Below are 17,214 nucleotides of genomic sequence, written 5' to 3'. Positions count from 1 at the left end.
TATTTTTATTTTATTTGTTAATTTCTTGTAGCTTATCCAGTTAACACTTCTCCTGTATATGGTGCTGTAACTGTACATGGTTTTACGTAAGTATTCAGTTTAAAAATTTACTACCAAGCCATAATGAACGCGATCCTCTCTATGCCGTCTACAGCCACACAACGTATCTTCCATCTAAAACACAAATGCAAAGATACATTGATTTAAGATTCTCGTTATTACTGTGGACCTATACAAACTCCTACTATGACCAACTATCGGACCACAAAGTGATAACGAGATTTTTTCACTGTCCCATTTAATAATGTACTCTTCAGAATAGCGAAATACCGGTTAATATTAAAAATCCCAGAATTATCTCCTATTAAACACCTCATCTAAAGGGCGACTACAGGGCAGATGGCATTGACGTGACATCGTTACATCCACACCAATATTCAGACAACGGTATGTTAAACGAAAATATGATATAAATAATGCAGGTCATTAAAATAATCTACTTTGATTCAGTGCTTCCTCATATTATCATTTTAAACTGGTGAATAAGTAGTAACCACGACTGGTCCTTAAGAAAGTAATATTGTTGACTGCAAACAGATTTGATGATGCAGACACTGACAAAGAAGGAAAAGATATAAAAAGTTACAGAACAGGACTGCTGAATACAGAAAGATATACAAAATATTGCCTATGGAAGCTGTAAAACTGGGTGGGAAAATTAATCAAAATATCTCAAACAGATTCATTTGGCAATCTGAGAATGATGTCTATGGGTGGAGAGGAACGTGATAGTCAAATGACGATGAACTTGATAAAAATTTACGAAATATGATGGAAGAATAGAAATCATAAGTAAGAGACAATGGCTGGACTACAATGATCAACTTTAAACAACACCACACGATGTAAATTAAAATCTGGGCCAAAATGATAATGGGTGACTAGTACTTGTTTAAGTCAGAACGCTCATCGATCACGTAGAACAGCTTGCTCTTTCGTCCTTTAAATATAACGGGTGCAATAAATTCACAAGCATGGTTGATTCTTTGCATGTAGAATCGAGTTATCATTACTGATTGTACTAATCATGATCAGTGTGCCATCACTTGTAACTTGGTGCTCATGCAGGATTCTGCAGCCTGTCGCACCTACTACTGCTTAGTCTTTATGAATATCTACATATGCTATTCGATTTAAAAATTCGATTTAAAAATTTCCGCCCTGACATGAGAGCTCTTCGTGGATGAGGTGTTACGGGGACTGTATTTATTTTTCGTTTATCTTGATGATATCCTAATATTTTCTCCGATGGAGGCATTGCATGAGGGAGACCTCACAGCAGTGATCAGCTGGATAAGCGGATATGGTCTACTAATGAAGGAAGCATAATGTATTCTGCACCAGAAGCAGATAACATTCTATAGGCATACAGTTTTAGCAGTCAGTATTTGTCCATTAAAGCAGAAAATAGAGGTAATTAATGATCTAATGACATATCACACCACCACTCCCAATCGATTGGAAGAAAATAGATAGGTAAAAATTAGGGAGGGAAAAATGACATTTATTACCAATTAAGGGTGTCCCAGCTATCTTGTCCACCCAAAATATCTCTGGAACAATAACAGCTATTGGAAAACGACTTTCACCGGTATGAATGTAGGGCTGGGGCCCATGAACGTACATATTTGGAAACATTCTAAAACGAAAGCATATGTGTTTTTTAACACAAACTTATGTTTTTTTTTAAATGGACCTCCTATATTTTTTCTTCAGCAATCCATAGCATGACAAAGCACGTACACAATGGCGTTGATTGCATCACAATATTCCCATTACATCCCGAGATATTGAGACGCGAAGTTGACGCTTGAAACACCCGACATGCGCTGCTAGCGCACCTCCTGAGCCTCAGACGTGAACCCCATGCTGCCCATAATCGCGATGTGATTGACATGTGTAATCACACTTCCACCCTGTATATATCCTATAAACTCACTCATCCCACATTATTTCGGCAAAAGAATCATTCACATGATCTATGGAACATTCAACCAACTAAGTAATAAGATTCCTTGAAATCTCGAACTTCTGTTGAATACACCTATTGGGAGCGGTGAAGAGTTTGGCGCCATTGGCAGCAGCACTGTCACGCAATGACATCACAAGCTGACCTTCCCAGGAAAGGACACTACAGATGCAGTGCGCTTTGGAAAATGTAAAAGCAAACATAGAGAGCAATGCTGTTGAACCACAGTGTAAGCAATGCATCATTAGCTATAGGGAAGACGCTAGCTTGCAGGCTACCGGCCCACCTCTACCAGTACGTCGGAGAGACTTGAAACCCCTTGGGTTTTTCTCCTTTCTCCTGTAAGATCAAGTAGAGAGTATATGACAGAGGGCTGTTAGCCACATACAAAGCAGTGTGGCACTTCTGTCTTTACGTCAAGGCTAGAACATTCATAATTAATATGGACCACAAACTACAAACATTTCCGCTATCTAGAGCTTGTCAGCCATTTTACAACAGAGACGAAACACTTAAAAGGAGTAGAAAACACTACGGACAGTTAACTGAAGGAACAGTTACAGATTACATTTATTAGAAGCTGAGGAACTTATTTGGTGTGGTGTTTTCAGACCATGTCCCAGATCTTTTGTGCCTAAAGTCTTGCATATAACAGTTTCTTACAATATCCATAACTTCGCCTACCCTAGAACAAAAGTAGGCATTAAGCTGATGATGGAGAGGTATGTGCAGCCCAGCATAAACAAGAACTGTCGCCGATGGTTGGGAACTTGTGTAGTATGACATTGGTGCAAAGTTTGGCAGACATGCGCATAAACCGTTGGGAGGTTTCCCAGAGGTAACAGAGCATTTCTGACACGTCCACATACACATTGTGGGTCTGTTACCTCCATCAGACGGATACCGCTATAAATTGGCCACAGTTGACAGATTTGTTCTGTTGTTGTTGTGGTCTTCAGTCCTGAGACTGGTTTGATGCAGCTCTCCATGCTATTCTATCCTGTGCAAGCTTCTTCATCTCCCAGTACCTACTGCAACCTACATCCTTCTGAATCTGCTTAGTGTATTCATCTCTTGGTCTCCCCCTACGATTTTTACCCTCCACGCTGCCCTCCAATACTAAATTGGTGATCCCTTGATGCCTCAGAATATGTCCTACCAACCGATCCCTTCTTCTGGTCAAGTTGTGCCACAAACTCCTCTTCTCCCCAATCCTATTCAGTACCTCCTCATTAGTTATGTGATCTACCCATCTAATCTTCAGCATTCTTCTGTAGCACCACATTTCGAAAGCTTCTATTCTCTTCTTGTCCAAACTATTTACCGTCCATGTTCCACTTCCATACATGGCTACACTCCATACAAATACTTTCAGAAATGCCTTCCTGACACTTAAATCTATATTCGATGTTAACAAATTTCTCTTCTTCAGAAACGCTTTCCTTGCCATTGCCAGTCTACATTTTATATCCTCTCTACTTCGACCATCATCAGTTATTTTGCTCCCCAAATAGCAAAACTCCTTTACTAATTTAAGTGTCTCATTTCCTAATCTAATTCCCTCAGCATCACCCAACTTAATTCGACTACATTCCATTATCCTCGTCTTGCTTTTGTTGATGTTCATCTTATATCCTCCCTTCAAGACACCATCCATTCCGTTCAACTGCTCTTCCAAGTCCTTTGCTGTCTCCGACAGAATTACAATGTCATCGGCGAACCTCAAAGTTTTTACTTCTTCGCCATGGATTTTAATACCTACTCCGAATTTATCTTTGGTTTCCTTTACTGCTTGCTCAATATACAGATTGAATAACATCGGGGAGAGGCTGCAACCCTGTCTTACTCCCTTCCCAACCACTGCTTCCCTTTCATGTCCCTCGACTCTTATAACTGCCGTCTGGTTTCTGTACAAATTGTAAATAACCTTTCGCTCCCTGTATTTTACCCCTGCCACCTTCAGAATTTGAAAGAGAGTATTCCAGTCAACATTGTCAAAAGCTTTCTCTAAGTCTACAAATGCTAGAAACGTAGGTTTGCCTTTCCTTAATCTTTCTTCTAAGATAAGTCGTAAGGTCAGTATTGCCTCACGTGTTCCAGTATTTCTACGGAATCCAAACTGATCTTCCCGAGGTCGGCTTCTACTAGTTTTTCCATTCGTCTGTAAAGAATTCGTGTTAGTATTTTGCAGCTGTGGCTTATTAAACTGATTGTTCGGTAATTGTCACATCTGTCAACACCTGCTTTCTTTGGGATTGGAATTATTATATTCTTCTTGAAGTCTGAGGGTATTTCGCCTGTTTCATACATCTTGCTCACCAGATGGTAGAGTTTTGTCAGGACTGGCTCTCCCAAGGCCGTCAGTAGTTCCAATGGAATGTTGTCTACTCCGGGGGCTTCTACTAGTTTTTCCATTCGTCTGTAAAGAATTCGTGTTAGTATTTTGCAGCTGTGGCTTATTAAACTGATTGTTCGGTAATTCTCACATCTGTCAACACCTGCTTTCTTTGGGATTGGAATTATTATATTCTTCTTGAAGTCTGAGGGTATTTCGCCTGTTTCATACATCTTGCTCACCAGATGGTAGAGTTTTGTCAGGACTGGCTCTCCCAAGGCCGTCAGTAGTTCCAATGGAATGTTGTCTACTCCGGGGGCCTTGTTTCGACTCAGGTCTTTCAGTGCTCTGTCAAACTCTTCACGCAGTATCGCATCTCCCATTTCATCTTCCTCTACATCCTCTTCCATTTCCATAATATTGTCCTCAAGTACATCGCCCTTGTATAGACCCTCTATATACTCCTACCACCTTTCTGCTTTCCCTTCCTTGCTTAGAACTGGGTTTCCATCTGAGCTCTTGATGTTCATGCAAGTGGTTCTCTTTTCTCCAAAGGTGTCTTTAATTTTCCTGTAGGCGGTATCTATCTTACCCCTAGTGAGATAAGCCTCTACATCCTTACATTTGTCCTCGAGCCATCCCTGCTTAGCCATTTTGCACTTCCTGTCGATCTCATTTTTGAGACGTTTGTATTCCTTTTTGCCTGCTTCATTTACTGCATTTTTATATTTTCTCCTTTCATCAATTAAATTCAATATTTCTTCTGTTACCCAAGGATTTATACTAGCCCTCTTCTTTTTACCTACTTGATCCTCTGCTGCCTTCACTACTTCATCCCTCAAAGCTACCCATTCTTCTTCTACTGTATTTCTTTCCCCCATTCCTGTCAATTGTTCTCTGATGCTCTCCCTGAAACTCTGTACAACCTCTGGTTCTTTCAGTTTATCCAGGTCCCATCTCCTTAAATTCCCACCTTTTTGCAGTTTCTTCAGTTTTAATCTACAGGTCATAACCAACAGATTGTGATCAGAGTCCACATCTGCCCCTGGAAATGTCTTACAATTTAAAACCTGGTTCCTAAATCTCTGTCTTACTATTATATAATCTATCTGATACCTTTTAGTATCTCCTGGGTTCTTCCATGTATACAACCTTCTATCATGATTCTTAAACCAAGTGTTAGCTATGATTAAGTTGTGCTCTGTGCAAAACTCTACCAGGCGGCTTCCTCTTTCATTTCTTAGCCCTAATCCATATTCACCTACTACGTTTTCTTCTCTCCCTTTACCTACACTCGAATTCCAGTCACCCATGACTATTAAATTTTCGTCTCCCTTCACTATCTGAATAATTTCTTTTATTTCATCATACATTTCTTCAATTTCTTCGTCATCTGCAGAGCTAGTTGGCATATAAACTTGTACTACTGTAGTAGGTGTGGGCTTCGTATCTATCTTGGCCACAATAATGCGTTCACTATGCTGTTTGTAGTACCTTACCCGCGTTCCTATTTTCCTATTCATTATTAAACCTACTCCTGCATTACCTCTATTTGACTTTGTGTTTATAACCCTGTAGTCACCTGACCAGAAGTCTTGTTCCTCTGCCACCGAACTTCATTAATTCTCACTATATCTAACTTTAACCTATCCATTTCCCTTTTCAAATTTTCTAACCTACCTGCCCGATTAAGGGATCTGACATTCCACGCTCCGATCCGTAGAACGTCAGTTTTCTTTCTCCTGATAACGACATCCTCTTGAGTAGTCCCCGCCCGGAGATCCGAATGGGGGACTATTTTACCTCCGGAATATTTTACCCAGGAGGACGCCATCATCATTTAATCGTACAGTAAAGCTGCATGCCCTCGGGAAAAATTACGGCCGTAGTTTCCCCTTGCTTTCATTTTGTTCTGTAGGGAGAGGCAATTCTAATTAGTAACAGAGCTTCAATACAACAGCAAAGCCCTTTCTAACAGCATAAATAATTCGTTTTGGCTCTCTAGCTAACGCCACTACATATCACGAACGGCATTTACAGTCGACACTGTTCCTTGACCAGTGCACTTGTGCTGTCTCCAACAACCTCATACCACCGGCTACCAACCGGTATGCAATGGAATGGTAGATGCTGGCATACAGCATTAAAACCTACACTCAAGTGGCTTGCATCTGTGTGTTGCCACTTGTTTTACTGGGACATCTCAAAGAGTATCAGCCAGATATTGCAGCAATGACCGCAGGGATGTTTTAGAGAAAATCTGTACACCTGGCATTGGATATTTGCAAATATCCGAGTAAATCACAGAAATATCAAATAGCCAAGCAACAGCGATACAGTTTTTAACTTTTAAATAAACCGTTTTTGAAAAAGGAGTCATTTTTCATAAAAGTTGCTTTTAAATATTGCGTTATTATAGAAAATGGGAAAAGTGATCACTGCAGTTTTAACAACAATGCGACAGAAACAAGCAAAAAACACATGGCATAAGATTGGTAGAATATTGGTGAGGCAATAATGTCCATGTTTCAGTGTGTCATGGCTTATGATATGCGTGTACGTTCTCTGTGCAAGACTTGCGCCTACCTGATTCATACCATAGTTCATACCATAGGCATAGTTACTCACTGTCGTCGCCGGACGCCCGTTGTACTGCAGACTGGCACCAACTGTATCCTGGAAATATTTTTATGAAGTGACTCAGTAATAAAGTACAACGCTTCATTTGCTCTAAGAGGTTAAAGATTTGTCTGCCAAATTAAAACATAATTTCTTAAGCAGAGTTTCAAAAAATTAGAATAATAGGAGAATACTAGTGACATTTCGAGAAAAGCAACAGACTGTGGGCGGACTAAATTTTCTTTTATTTGCCTGTTTAATTTAATATTTTGATTCTATGTACGTGAGAGAGATTAAAGATTTTGACATTTAGTACAGAAACAATCGGGAAAAAACCGAAAATCAGATATTTCAAAAACCGGTCCTTCCGAGACGGTTTAACAGACGGATTAAACTGGCTTGGAAAAAATTAACAGATGAAACGATTGTTTCGGCGATAATCGTCATTGCTAGCGCACGGTTCATTTAAATCCCTATCTAACCGGAAGTGTATGTTGGAGTAAGAGGAGGCAAATCGAATGTCTTTCACGAAATGGTGAATCACACGGCCGAAAATGAGGCTGGCTGTTGAACATTGTCCGATGATGCAAGTGACCGTGGTCGACCGCCTCCTTTCGTTCAAGCACTGGCGCCTGTGTTTTGGGAACGCTTCCCATGCCCGTGAAACAATGCTGTGAGCATTACCAAACTCCCGGGCTACACCTGTCACACTTCGTCTTTCTTCCAGATTCTCCATGATTCTTCCCCGTTTGAAGCCATCTAAATGTTGTCTCGTCCCTGTAGTAACGAAGACCACCACCACAGTGCACTGTAACTGCTCACTGGTTGACACAACTCAGCATCCACAAACCTAAGCAGTAGTAGTTTAGAAACTTACAGACTCTCAGAACACCAACCCATTCTCACAAAGGTAGAGGAAACCAGTAATTTTTCAAATACGGTGAGCACACTTATCGCAGTCATACATAACACGACGAACCGGATCTCAGCCCTCGGTGAGCAACTCCAGTTTCTACGCGGACCAGCGGACAAACAGAGCACGATAGATCACTCGTGCACTTAAATCATCTGTCTCCCTCATAACCCCTGCTGCTACCACTCCTATCCAAACTCTCTCTCTATCATAATGTCTAATTATAGCAGATTATCTACGAATACAAACTGTATGTGTATGTATTTCTCAAAGTGTACCTTTGTTACTGTTTATTTCACTTTTTGTACTACATGTAACTTAGCATGACTACTAAAACATTTGAAAGCAAAATGAGTAGACTGCCTGGTTAGATGTAAGAGAGGACTTGATGGCCCTAATCTTGCCAGGTTAAAAGAAAATCAACTCGGTGTGCAGCGGCGATGTCTCTCGCAAGGCACCGAAGAAGCCGTCACTAGGATACGACGAGCAGAGAGGTTTAATGAGAGGCAGAAATCGATTATAACGCACGCTCAACTTACATATTCACTCCATTACCTTTTTCCAAACTGAATGCTTTCGCAGCGCGATTTCGCGGAACCGCCTGTTTTTCCGTCTTCGTTTCGTTAAATGAAGAACCTACTGCTCATTCTTCCGATTTTGTTAACAAAAGACCCCATTTACGTTATCGTTTAGTGTAATACAAACTACCTCCTGCATCATTTGATCTTCTGGGTATAAGGCTGCGTCAATTTTTTTTTTCCTCTTTCGAAACCAAATGTGCTAGAGAAAAATGTTACGAAGCTATCAGACCAACGAAGGTGGTTCAGACACATTCTGCTTATACAATTCTTTCTTCAAATTCTCAACTTAAGTAATGTATTATGTCTGAGTACATCAACACCTTATAACAGAATCCCCATGGGTCTAAACTACAGATATCCACTTGAGGACCAACAAACGGACAAATGTTCCCCTTGACCATCTTACATGTGAATTCAGGGTTCACAATGTCTATGTGCGCACATTACAGGAAGCGAAAAAAGAGAGGAAGATATATATCATAAACCATTTCTCTCGAAAATATTTCTCTCCTTCATCCATCCTCAGTGTTACCTCGGACGACGTATCATTGTTCTCATTTGTACTAAGATTTCAGTACAGGCGAGGTGCGTATTTGCTTCCATTGCCCTCAGTGGAATGCATAAGTTGTAATAAATGTTCACCAACCTGCAGTCTTCTACAGTTGTTGTCCCCTGCGCAGAAAACAGCACGTAGGTCGTGAACCCGAAACTTGAGGCTGTAAGAAACACTTAGCGAGGAACTGATATTTTAGAAATGATTAAATTTGTTTGTACGGAATGCCACTTGCTTTTTATTGGCAGAACACGAGGCACTGCGCAATTACATTCCAATTTAGAGTCACAAATAATTTCTATTCTTCATCAAATTAATGAACTGCGTATTTCTGCAATTACAGTCACACTGCTTTCAACTACACGTCCATATAACCGCACATTGCTAATAAAGTCTTAACATGACACCGACCGCAGCAGACATGTCTGTTCTCCGAGTCTTCCTAACCAGCTCTCACACTTACAAACAAGACACTGCAAAATAAGCCTTAACTTATACCACGGCCGATAACATTTCTGCCCTCCGAGACTACCGAACCACCTCTGTGTGTGTAAATGATAGATTACTAACGAAATCTTAACTGACACAGACCGCTGCAGACAACACGTCTGTCCTCCGACACTGCCGAACCAGCTCTGATCTTACAGCCGAACCACTTCGCCCGCCACCCAAGTTAGGTGCGATCCAATGATGACAGCAGTGATTCGTCTGCCTTTTCGTTTAGCAATTGCTTATTATTCTGCTGGGTATTCATACTTGCAAAATAATGGAATAACAACACGCTAATGAGAGGTGCTTTAATTTAAAATGCAAGTAAATGCGGTGTTCAGTTTGCGTAAAATTAATAAAAGGAGACTATCATTTGGGCGCGCAACTTCCGATCGCAGCAGCCAATCGCGGAGGGGACCTCAATTTGCGTGGTCGTCCTCACGAAAGTGGTACTGAACAAACCGTCTGTCATCGGAACTTCACACCGCATTACGTCATCTCGTCACTTCTGCCTTATCAAATGCTCTAAGAAGAGCATCTTTCATCTGAATACGATGGCTGCAAAAGCCATCAATATTACAACATGTTCAAACAACCAAGGCGTGTTCCGAATGTATTGACCCTTTTACACAATGTGTCACTGACTTCATTGAGTCTATCAATAGGGATAGAATACACCGAATCTTTCAAGTATCCCCACACCAAAAAAATCCAAAAGGGTCAACTGGAGGGACCTAGGAGGTTCTAGTATCAGTAAACCACGACAGCCACGACCGCTGCATTAACTGTCAACCATTTGTGCTACGTATTCCTGCACAACGACATGACAGTCTTCTGGTGCACAATAAGGAACATCATCCAAATAGTCGTTTAGCTTGTACATGACTGTGTTTCTGCATTAATAGTATGGGGAAACCACTGCCTTCCGGACGTATGTTTATTAGGATTATTTGTTTATTTCACTGTCTCCTCCTTGCCGCCTTCGTTTGTATCCATAATACGCAAACACTGTAAATAATGTTGTGTCAAACTGTTTCGGTGTTTCTTGAAATTTATGTCTGCTAGAGAGTGACAGGGTGGTTCAGAGAGATTCTACTTACACATGTTGCTTCCTCGTATTCCCAACGTACCGAACTCTAAATTTACTCTAGGACGACAGAGAATACTTCTGGTGGTTTGGGCGTCTAAAAAAGTGTTTCCAGGCTACGTAACAGTTTTTCAGGGAGTGTGACCTTGACTGGAGGCTGCTGCACGTGTGACGCCCTCGTAGCGACAGCGCGGGACGCTCGCCAGGCTGTGGTCGCGCTGGCTGGTGCCACGTTCCGCTGGCCAGCCTTCCGCCACGCCCATCCCCGGTGCACTCTGCGCTCGCGTAACCACCACCAGTATAAAGGCGGGGCCGCCAGCCCCCGGCATCAGTCGACGACAGCAAACCGAAGGCGACACCATGAAGACCCTCGTGAGTACACTTGCGTATGATGCCGAACACTGTGGAAGCGGTCTCGTCGCATTTGACACAATCTTGTTACCTTCCATGCTTGTCAACTTGTTTGTAATTATAACATATCATATTATATAGCTACATCCACCGTGTGCTCCACAAACCACAGTACCATGTGTGGCAGAGGGTACATTTCGACCGAAAATCGTTTCCGCCCTCCGTATAATACCCCGTTCAAGTCCACGGTTACTCTAAATTCTTACACGTCTACATCTACATCCACACTCTACAAATCACTCTGATGCGCGTGGCAGAGGGCACTCCCCAGTGTATGACGTGAAATGAAATGATCGCCTGCCATTATAGGTCGGGAGGCCCCATCCGGGGAAGTTCGATCGCCGGGTGCAAGTGTTAAGTCAGGTGACGTCACATTGAGCGACTTGCGCGTCGGTGATGATGAGGTGATGATGAGGACAACAGAACACTCAGTCCACATGAGGAGAAAATCTCCACTGCGGCTGGGAATCGAACCCGTGCTCTCTGCAAGGTAGGCAAGCACGTTGTCACTCAGCTGAGCAGGCGGTCAGTGTATGCTGTATTAGGTTTTCATGCCGTTCCATTCACTGATGAAGTATGGGAAGGAGGACGACTTACATACCTCGGTGCACGTATAGATCAGACTAATCTTGACAACGCGCGAATGATTCATATGAGGCATTAGTACAGTCCTCAATCCTTCATGGGCTCTTGAAACTTCCCAAGTATGCCTTTGGGGAACTGTTGCGTATATCTTGAAGCGTTACTCAGTTCACCTTTTCCAGAATTTCCGTGGATCCCAAGGATCAAGCTAACCAGTGACCGTTTCTGCTGTCCTTCTCAATATAGTTAGCCATATTTGGTATGGATCCCATACATTTCAGCAATATTCTATGATACGTCGCGCAATTTAGCATTGGTCACTCTAGCGGTCTAGTGCGGTAATGTGGTGGGGGTATTTCAGTGTGTACCAAGAATGTAGACATTGACCTGCAGGTGGACAAAAAAAAATAATGCAAATTTATTTCTAGTTGTAGTAGTTAAAACGTTATGACTACGCTTCATATAGCAGACAGTAATGATCCTATCACTGTTGTTTAGGGCCTCGGGACGTTATTATCTATAGTGGCGCAGATTCTCATTTTGCGTTTTCGTTCCTACGAAGTGTTCGAACCAAATGTTATACCATCAGCATGGTATTATTGTTACTGCGCAACGGCGAGAAAGTTTATCGAACACTTTCCAGCAGCCTAGTAACGTCATACCAAATTGAAAGTTGGCTTTCACACTATCGGTGCATCCGTCATCCATGTTAATTTCTACGTAGGAGACGTTTGGTCTCCAAGAAACTATCAAACACGGGCGCAAAATATGCACAGCAAAGGTATGGCTTGCTCAGATCAATGAGATAGGCTGATAGTTTTACAGAGCCCTTCTTCAACCGTTCCTAACGACTAAAGGAGGACCTGTGTCCCTTTGATAGCCTCCGAATATTCCCCGTGGTTCCAGCACCTATGATAAAACAGTTGTTATGAGAGATACTAGTTATTTTACGTATTCGACATGTGTCTAACCAAGAACGTAGGGTAAAGCCACTGAAGTTGGCAGGTTAAATTTTGTTCCACTTGTTGACAATTCTCAAGCAAAAGGAAAAACTATAAATAGTAATATTCAGTTTTATTTCTTCGCTAAGTCTCTGTGGTAGCTAACATATTAGCCTTGAGTTAATTCTTGCAGTTGTTCTAGCTTGTGAAACGTGAAGCTTTTAGAAATGTAACTAAGGTAGGGAGTTCAGATTAGTTCTGTGACTCCAAGCAGAATATATTTGTATTAGCATGTACACTATCAAGTGTTTTGCTAATAAAGGTGTTCTGCTGATAAAGGCGTCATATTACAGATACTGTACAGTTACCACCAAGAATCTATGCCCACCATTCGTCTCAAGCCCCCCTAACTGGTCAAAAATTCTGTGTGTCGTTGTAATAAAACACAGCCATTTATTTCGATTTGTCGTACTGAGAGAGGAAAGGATCTTCGATTGTCGGGCAGAATTTTTAAAGAGACCTTAAGAGTCATAGTTTTGGGCCATCTCTGTACTACAGTACTAATCCTAATAAAAGATTTATAATTGTAATGAGAGCGGTTAGACAGAAAGATGTCGAAAAACCATGGTTGTCAGTGTTTTCTATCGATTTACTGAGAATGTGTTAGGTACTAATATAGTGATTGTGATGCTAGCTTCCACTTTGCATCATTGAACGTCGACGTAACAAATCTGCAAAGGACTTGAACACTCACTCTTGAAAATACATACCTTAATAGCGCATTCGCTTTATGTGTAACACAGGTCTTCATAATGGAGACAAATGTTAAAGTTTCACATTCTGTGAACATTTTTGTCATTAACTATGCCAGTTTAACCAAGATCGAGCAAACATAGGCACTAAATCTTGGTGTTCGCTTCAGATTTTTTGAAGAATCTCATTCTGTATCTCGAGCCCCACTCATCATGTAAGCGCGTCCAGTTCTTTAACTGCTGCACTAGCTCGTTATGTTTTACGTAAGTATAATAGCGCTGACTGACACAGAGAAGTTTACCCATAAAGTTAGCCTTCGACCGCAGTAACAAGGATGTACATAACGCTGGAAACATGTTCAGCTGTAGGTACTGATTTCCAGTAATGTAATGTGCAATTTCACTCCCAATCTCCGTGATGCTGATGACATTTCCATATTTAGATTAGATATCTAAGATCTGGATAATAGCATCGAGGGGGAATCAGGGAGTCTACATATATTTTATCTTCAGAAATATATAGGTCCATTTGCTTGTGTAATGTTAAAATATCCAATAGATTTCAGAAATCCTCTCATTATTACTAATGGTCATCGCATGTACTGAGATTGAGACATCCATGATGATCAGTTTCTTTCATCAAGACCAAACTCGGAATAGGTCTAACGTACGAAGAAAGTTATCAGTGATGGTTTCAGTAAATGTTAGTCATTAAATCATACATATCATTACACTAGTATCAAAGGGGAATTCTTAAGAAATATTTCCATGCTTTGCGCTGAACGTGTTTAAGTATGGCACCATTATTTACTTTGAGTTCAAAGAAGATAAATAGGTACACTTGACACGCAGGTTTTCATTAGAAGTTGCAATGAAAATCATGGTTCATAAACCATATAAGTTAACGCCTGTGAAATACTCACAAAGTACAGTACGAAATAAGGTAGAATTGTATTATCATGAAAGCGTAGGAAATTCTCTATCTTTGGAAGGTTAATTTTACTGTTATCCTAAGGGCCATGATAAATAATGCTGGAGTTAACAGAGAGTGAAGGCAAGTTAATTTTTGATATCTGATCACCGGTGATACCGTTAGAGACAGAACAGAAGTTCGTATGGATCATGGAGGTCGTTGAGGGCTGACTGAAAGACTAGAAACAGTGTGTAAGATATCAGTTCTGAGTTCTTTGACGAACCATCCCATAATATACCGTAAGTGAGTTAGGGAAACAACGGGAAGGATCTCAATTTTAAACCTACCCGTTTACCACACCAATCTCATGTGACGTTCACAATGCCAACAGAGGTAATACTCATTAGCTTACATTCTTAGTTTAATGGAGTTAAAAACTGTGGTTACTTTATAAAGTATCCCATCGCTCTTTGTGGTTTTTTCCATGGCACTATAAGGAGGCCCATTTCTACTCTTTCCCCAGTGATACGGAGGCGAAGAACATTGCCTGTGTAGGAACGTAGGATAATCTACAAAATACTGACTGAAACCATATAAGGACTGCGTTACAAAGAACCATCCTCACTGTCACGTGAAATATGAGATATGACACAAATGTATATAGCAGTAAGGTTAGTTTGTGGTTTCTACAAAAAATAAATGAAACTGATGTATATATCCACTAATCAGAAAAAGAAGTATTGATGTCACAGCAAATACAGCTACTATACAATAAGAGTGATGTGTATCCTACACAGTCAGCCATTTTGATGACGCAGACTGAGATGCATCAACACAGACCAGAGATATTAGTCTTGCAACAGACACTTTACGTGATATAGTGTACACTGTGTTGACTATGGTTCTTTTCATCGAAGGTGTGCCTGTTCTATTGTTCTTGTGGTACACTGTCACTGAATCGAGATGTTATTCTTGTGATAGATCTGGCTGTGCTATGAAGCCTCCAATTTCTTACTGCCACAGAGCCGGCCGAAGTGGCCGCGCGGTTCTGGAGCTGCAGTCTGGAACCGCGAGACCGCTACGGTCGCAGGTTCGAATCCTGCCTCGGGCATGGATGTGTGTGATGTCCTTAGGTTAGTTAGGTTTAACTAGTTCTAAGTTCTAGGGGACTGATGACCTCAGCAGTTGAGTCCCATAGTGCTCAGAGCCATTTGAACCATTTACTGCCACAGATGTTGCTGCTGTCGTGCTGGCTGATGTGTGCAATCCACTCTCTGACCAGAGGTGTTCTTTTTGCCACAGGTGTTCCTGTTTGTGGTGCTGGCTGTGGTGTGCGCGGCTCTGGCTGTGCCTGGCCCTCTGCCCCTACCACATCCTGGCCCAGTGCCGATCCCTGCTGCGCCCAGGGAGACCCTGCGTGGCAGCGAGCAGGTCTACTACGGATATGTCCCATACGTCGTCGGCTGAGCACAATGACAATGGGAAACGGCTACCTAATGGGCATCACTGTGGACTTGATACAGACATCTTTTGGCTAATGTTTACTACTTCTCTATTACATCCGAAATTGCCTTTAATTCTCAATAAATTTTACACTTCCTATTAAGAAACCTCTTTTATTTTTATTTTATTTGTTAACCCTGTTTACCCTGTTAACCTGTTTACCCTGTTAACGGTGCTCCTTTACCTGGTGTTGTAGCTGTACATTGTCTTATGTAAGTATTCAGTTTAAAAATTTGCGAACATGCCGTAATGAAGGTGATCCACTCTATGCCATCTGCAGCCAAACAATGTATCTTCCACCTAAAACACAAATGCAAAGATACATTGATTTAAGATTTTCGTTATTTCTGCAGACCTATACAAATACATACTATGACCAGCTATCGGACAACAAAGTGATAACGAGTTACACATAACTAACTCTCCGAGATCCTTTGTTTTTTTAAATTTGTTACTTCCTTTCTTTCAACACATTAAGAGGATATCCCGAAAAATCAGACAAAAAATATTTGTAGAGGACTAAAAACAGATTACTGCCTTATAACCTACAACACATTGCCACACATAAGATCTTAGACGCTGTTTTTTGTATTAAACTGTACGATTCTGAGCCGCCCAGACAGCTGTGCGCGTTGCAAGTCGCTTCTAGGATTCAGGGAGGCATCTGGCCCGGGTCGAACCTACTGAATGGATTAACCATGAGGGCCGGTGTTCTAGCTAGTGTGGACGTGGTTTTCCGGTGGTGAGTATCAAGCTTATACCCACGTTCCACCTCAGTTACACAATTCGCAAACACTTCAAAAGATGAAACTTCCTGGCAGATTAAAACTGTGTGCCGGACCGAGACTCGAACTCGGGATCTTTGCCTTTCGCGGGCAAGTGCTCTACCACTGAGCTACCCAAGCACGACTCACGCCCCATTCTCACAGCTTTACTTCTGCCAGTACCTCGTTTCCTACCTTCCAAACTTTACAGAAGCTCTCCTGCGAACCTTGCAGAACTAGCACTCCTGAAAGAAAGTATATTGCAGAGACACGTTTCATATCAGCGCACACTCCGCTATCGAATGCATATCTTTTCATCAATGCATTGCACATAAAAAAATTAAATTTATTATGTAAATTAAACGGCTTGAACATCCTTTGAAACTAATTTCTTTCGTCATTAGTGCCCGCCCTTGCGTTTCAAAATGGATTTGACTGCTTGAAAGTACTTTATATAAAAAAATCATTTTACATGCAAACCTTTTAAAATTTTCCGCTAACTTTGCGTTGCAAGTTATTTTCTGATACATTCTTCCACTTTACAAAACCGCTTTTCTCGGTACATATGCTGTCTAATGACATATTCTTAATCATGAAGAAATACAGTGTGTACTATAGATAGTAACTACGACAATTATCTCTGAAGAAACTTTCTGTATTAGTCCTACAGTCAGCGAAAGGATAACGTGCTACGAGTCGGTTCGTGGAATGTAAGAAGCTTGAACGTGGTAGTAAAATTAGA

General features: G+C 41.3%; 1 protein-coding gene across 1 annotated transcript; it reads left to right on the top strand.

Moving 5' to 3' along the window:
- The first annotated feature begins 76 nt into the window (after positions 1–76).
- On the top strand, positions 77–15,815 carry LOC124606553. Its single transcript, XM_047138538.1, has 3 exons — positions 77–86; positions 10,742–10,978; positions 15,508–15,815. Exons 1-3 carry the CDS (start codon positions 77–79, stop codon positions 15,741–15,743), a joined length of 483 nt encoding a protein of 160 aa, XP_046994494.1. The 3' UTR covers positions 15,744–15,815.
- The last annotated feature ends 1,399 nt before the right edge of the window (positions 15,816–17,214 follow it).

This window comes from Schistocerca americana, chromosome 3, assembly GCF_021461395.2.
Source record: "Schistocerca americana isolate TAMUIC-IGC-003095 chromosome 3, iqSchAmer2.1, whole genome shotgun sequence".
NCBI classification, from domain to species: domain Eukaryota; kingdom Metazoa; phylum Arthropoda; class Insecta; order Orthoptera; family Acrididae; genus Schistocerca; species Schistocerca americana.
Note: the sequence above shows the minus strand (reverse complement) of the source record. Positions and strands in the feature narration are given on the sequence as shown.

Bases quoted from the DNA above. Each gene is read 5' to 3' on its own strand.
- LOC124606553 (XM_047138538.1), top strand. The intron at 10,979-15,507 runs GTGAGTACACTT...TTTTTGCCACAG, and splicing joins GCGACACCATGAAGACCCTC to GTGTTCCTGTTTGTGGTGCT.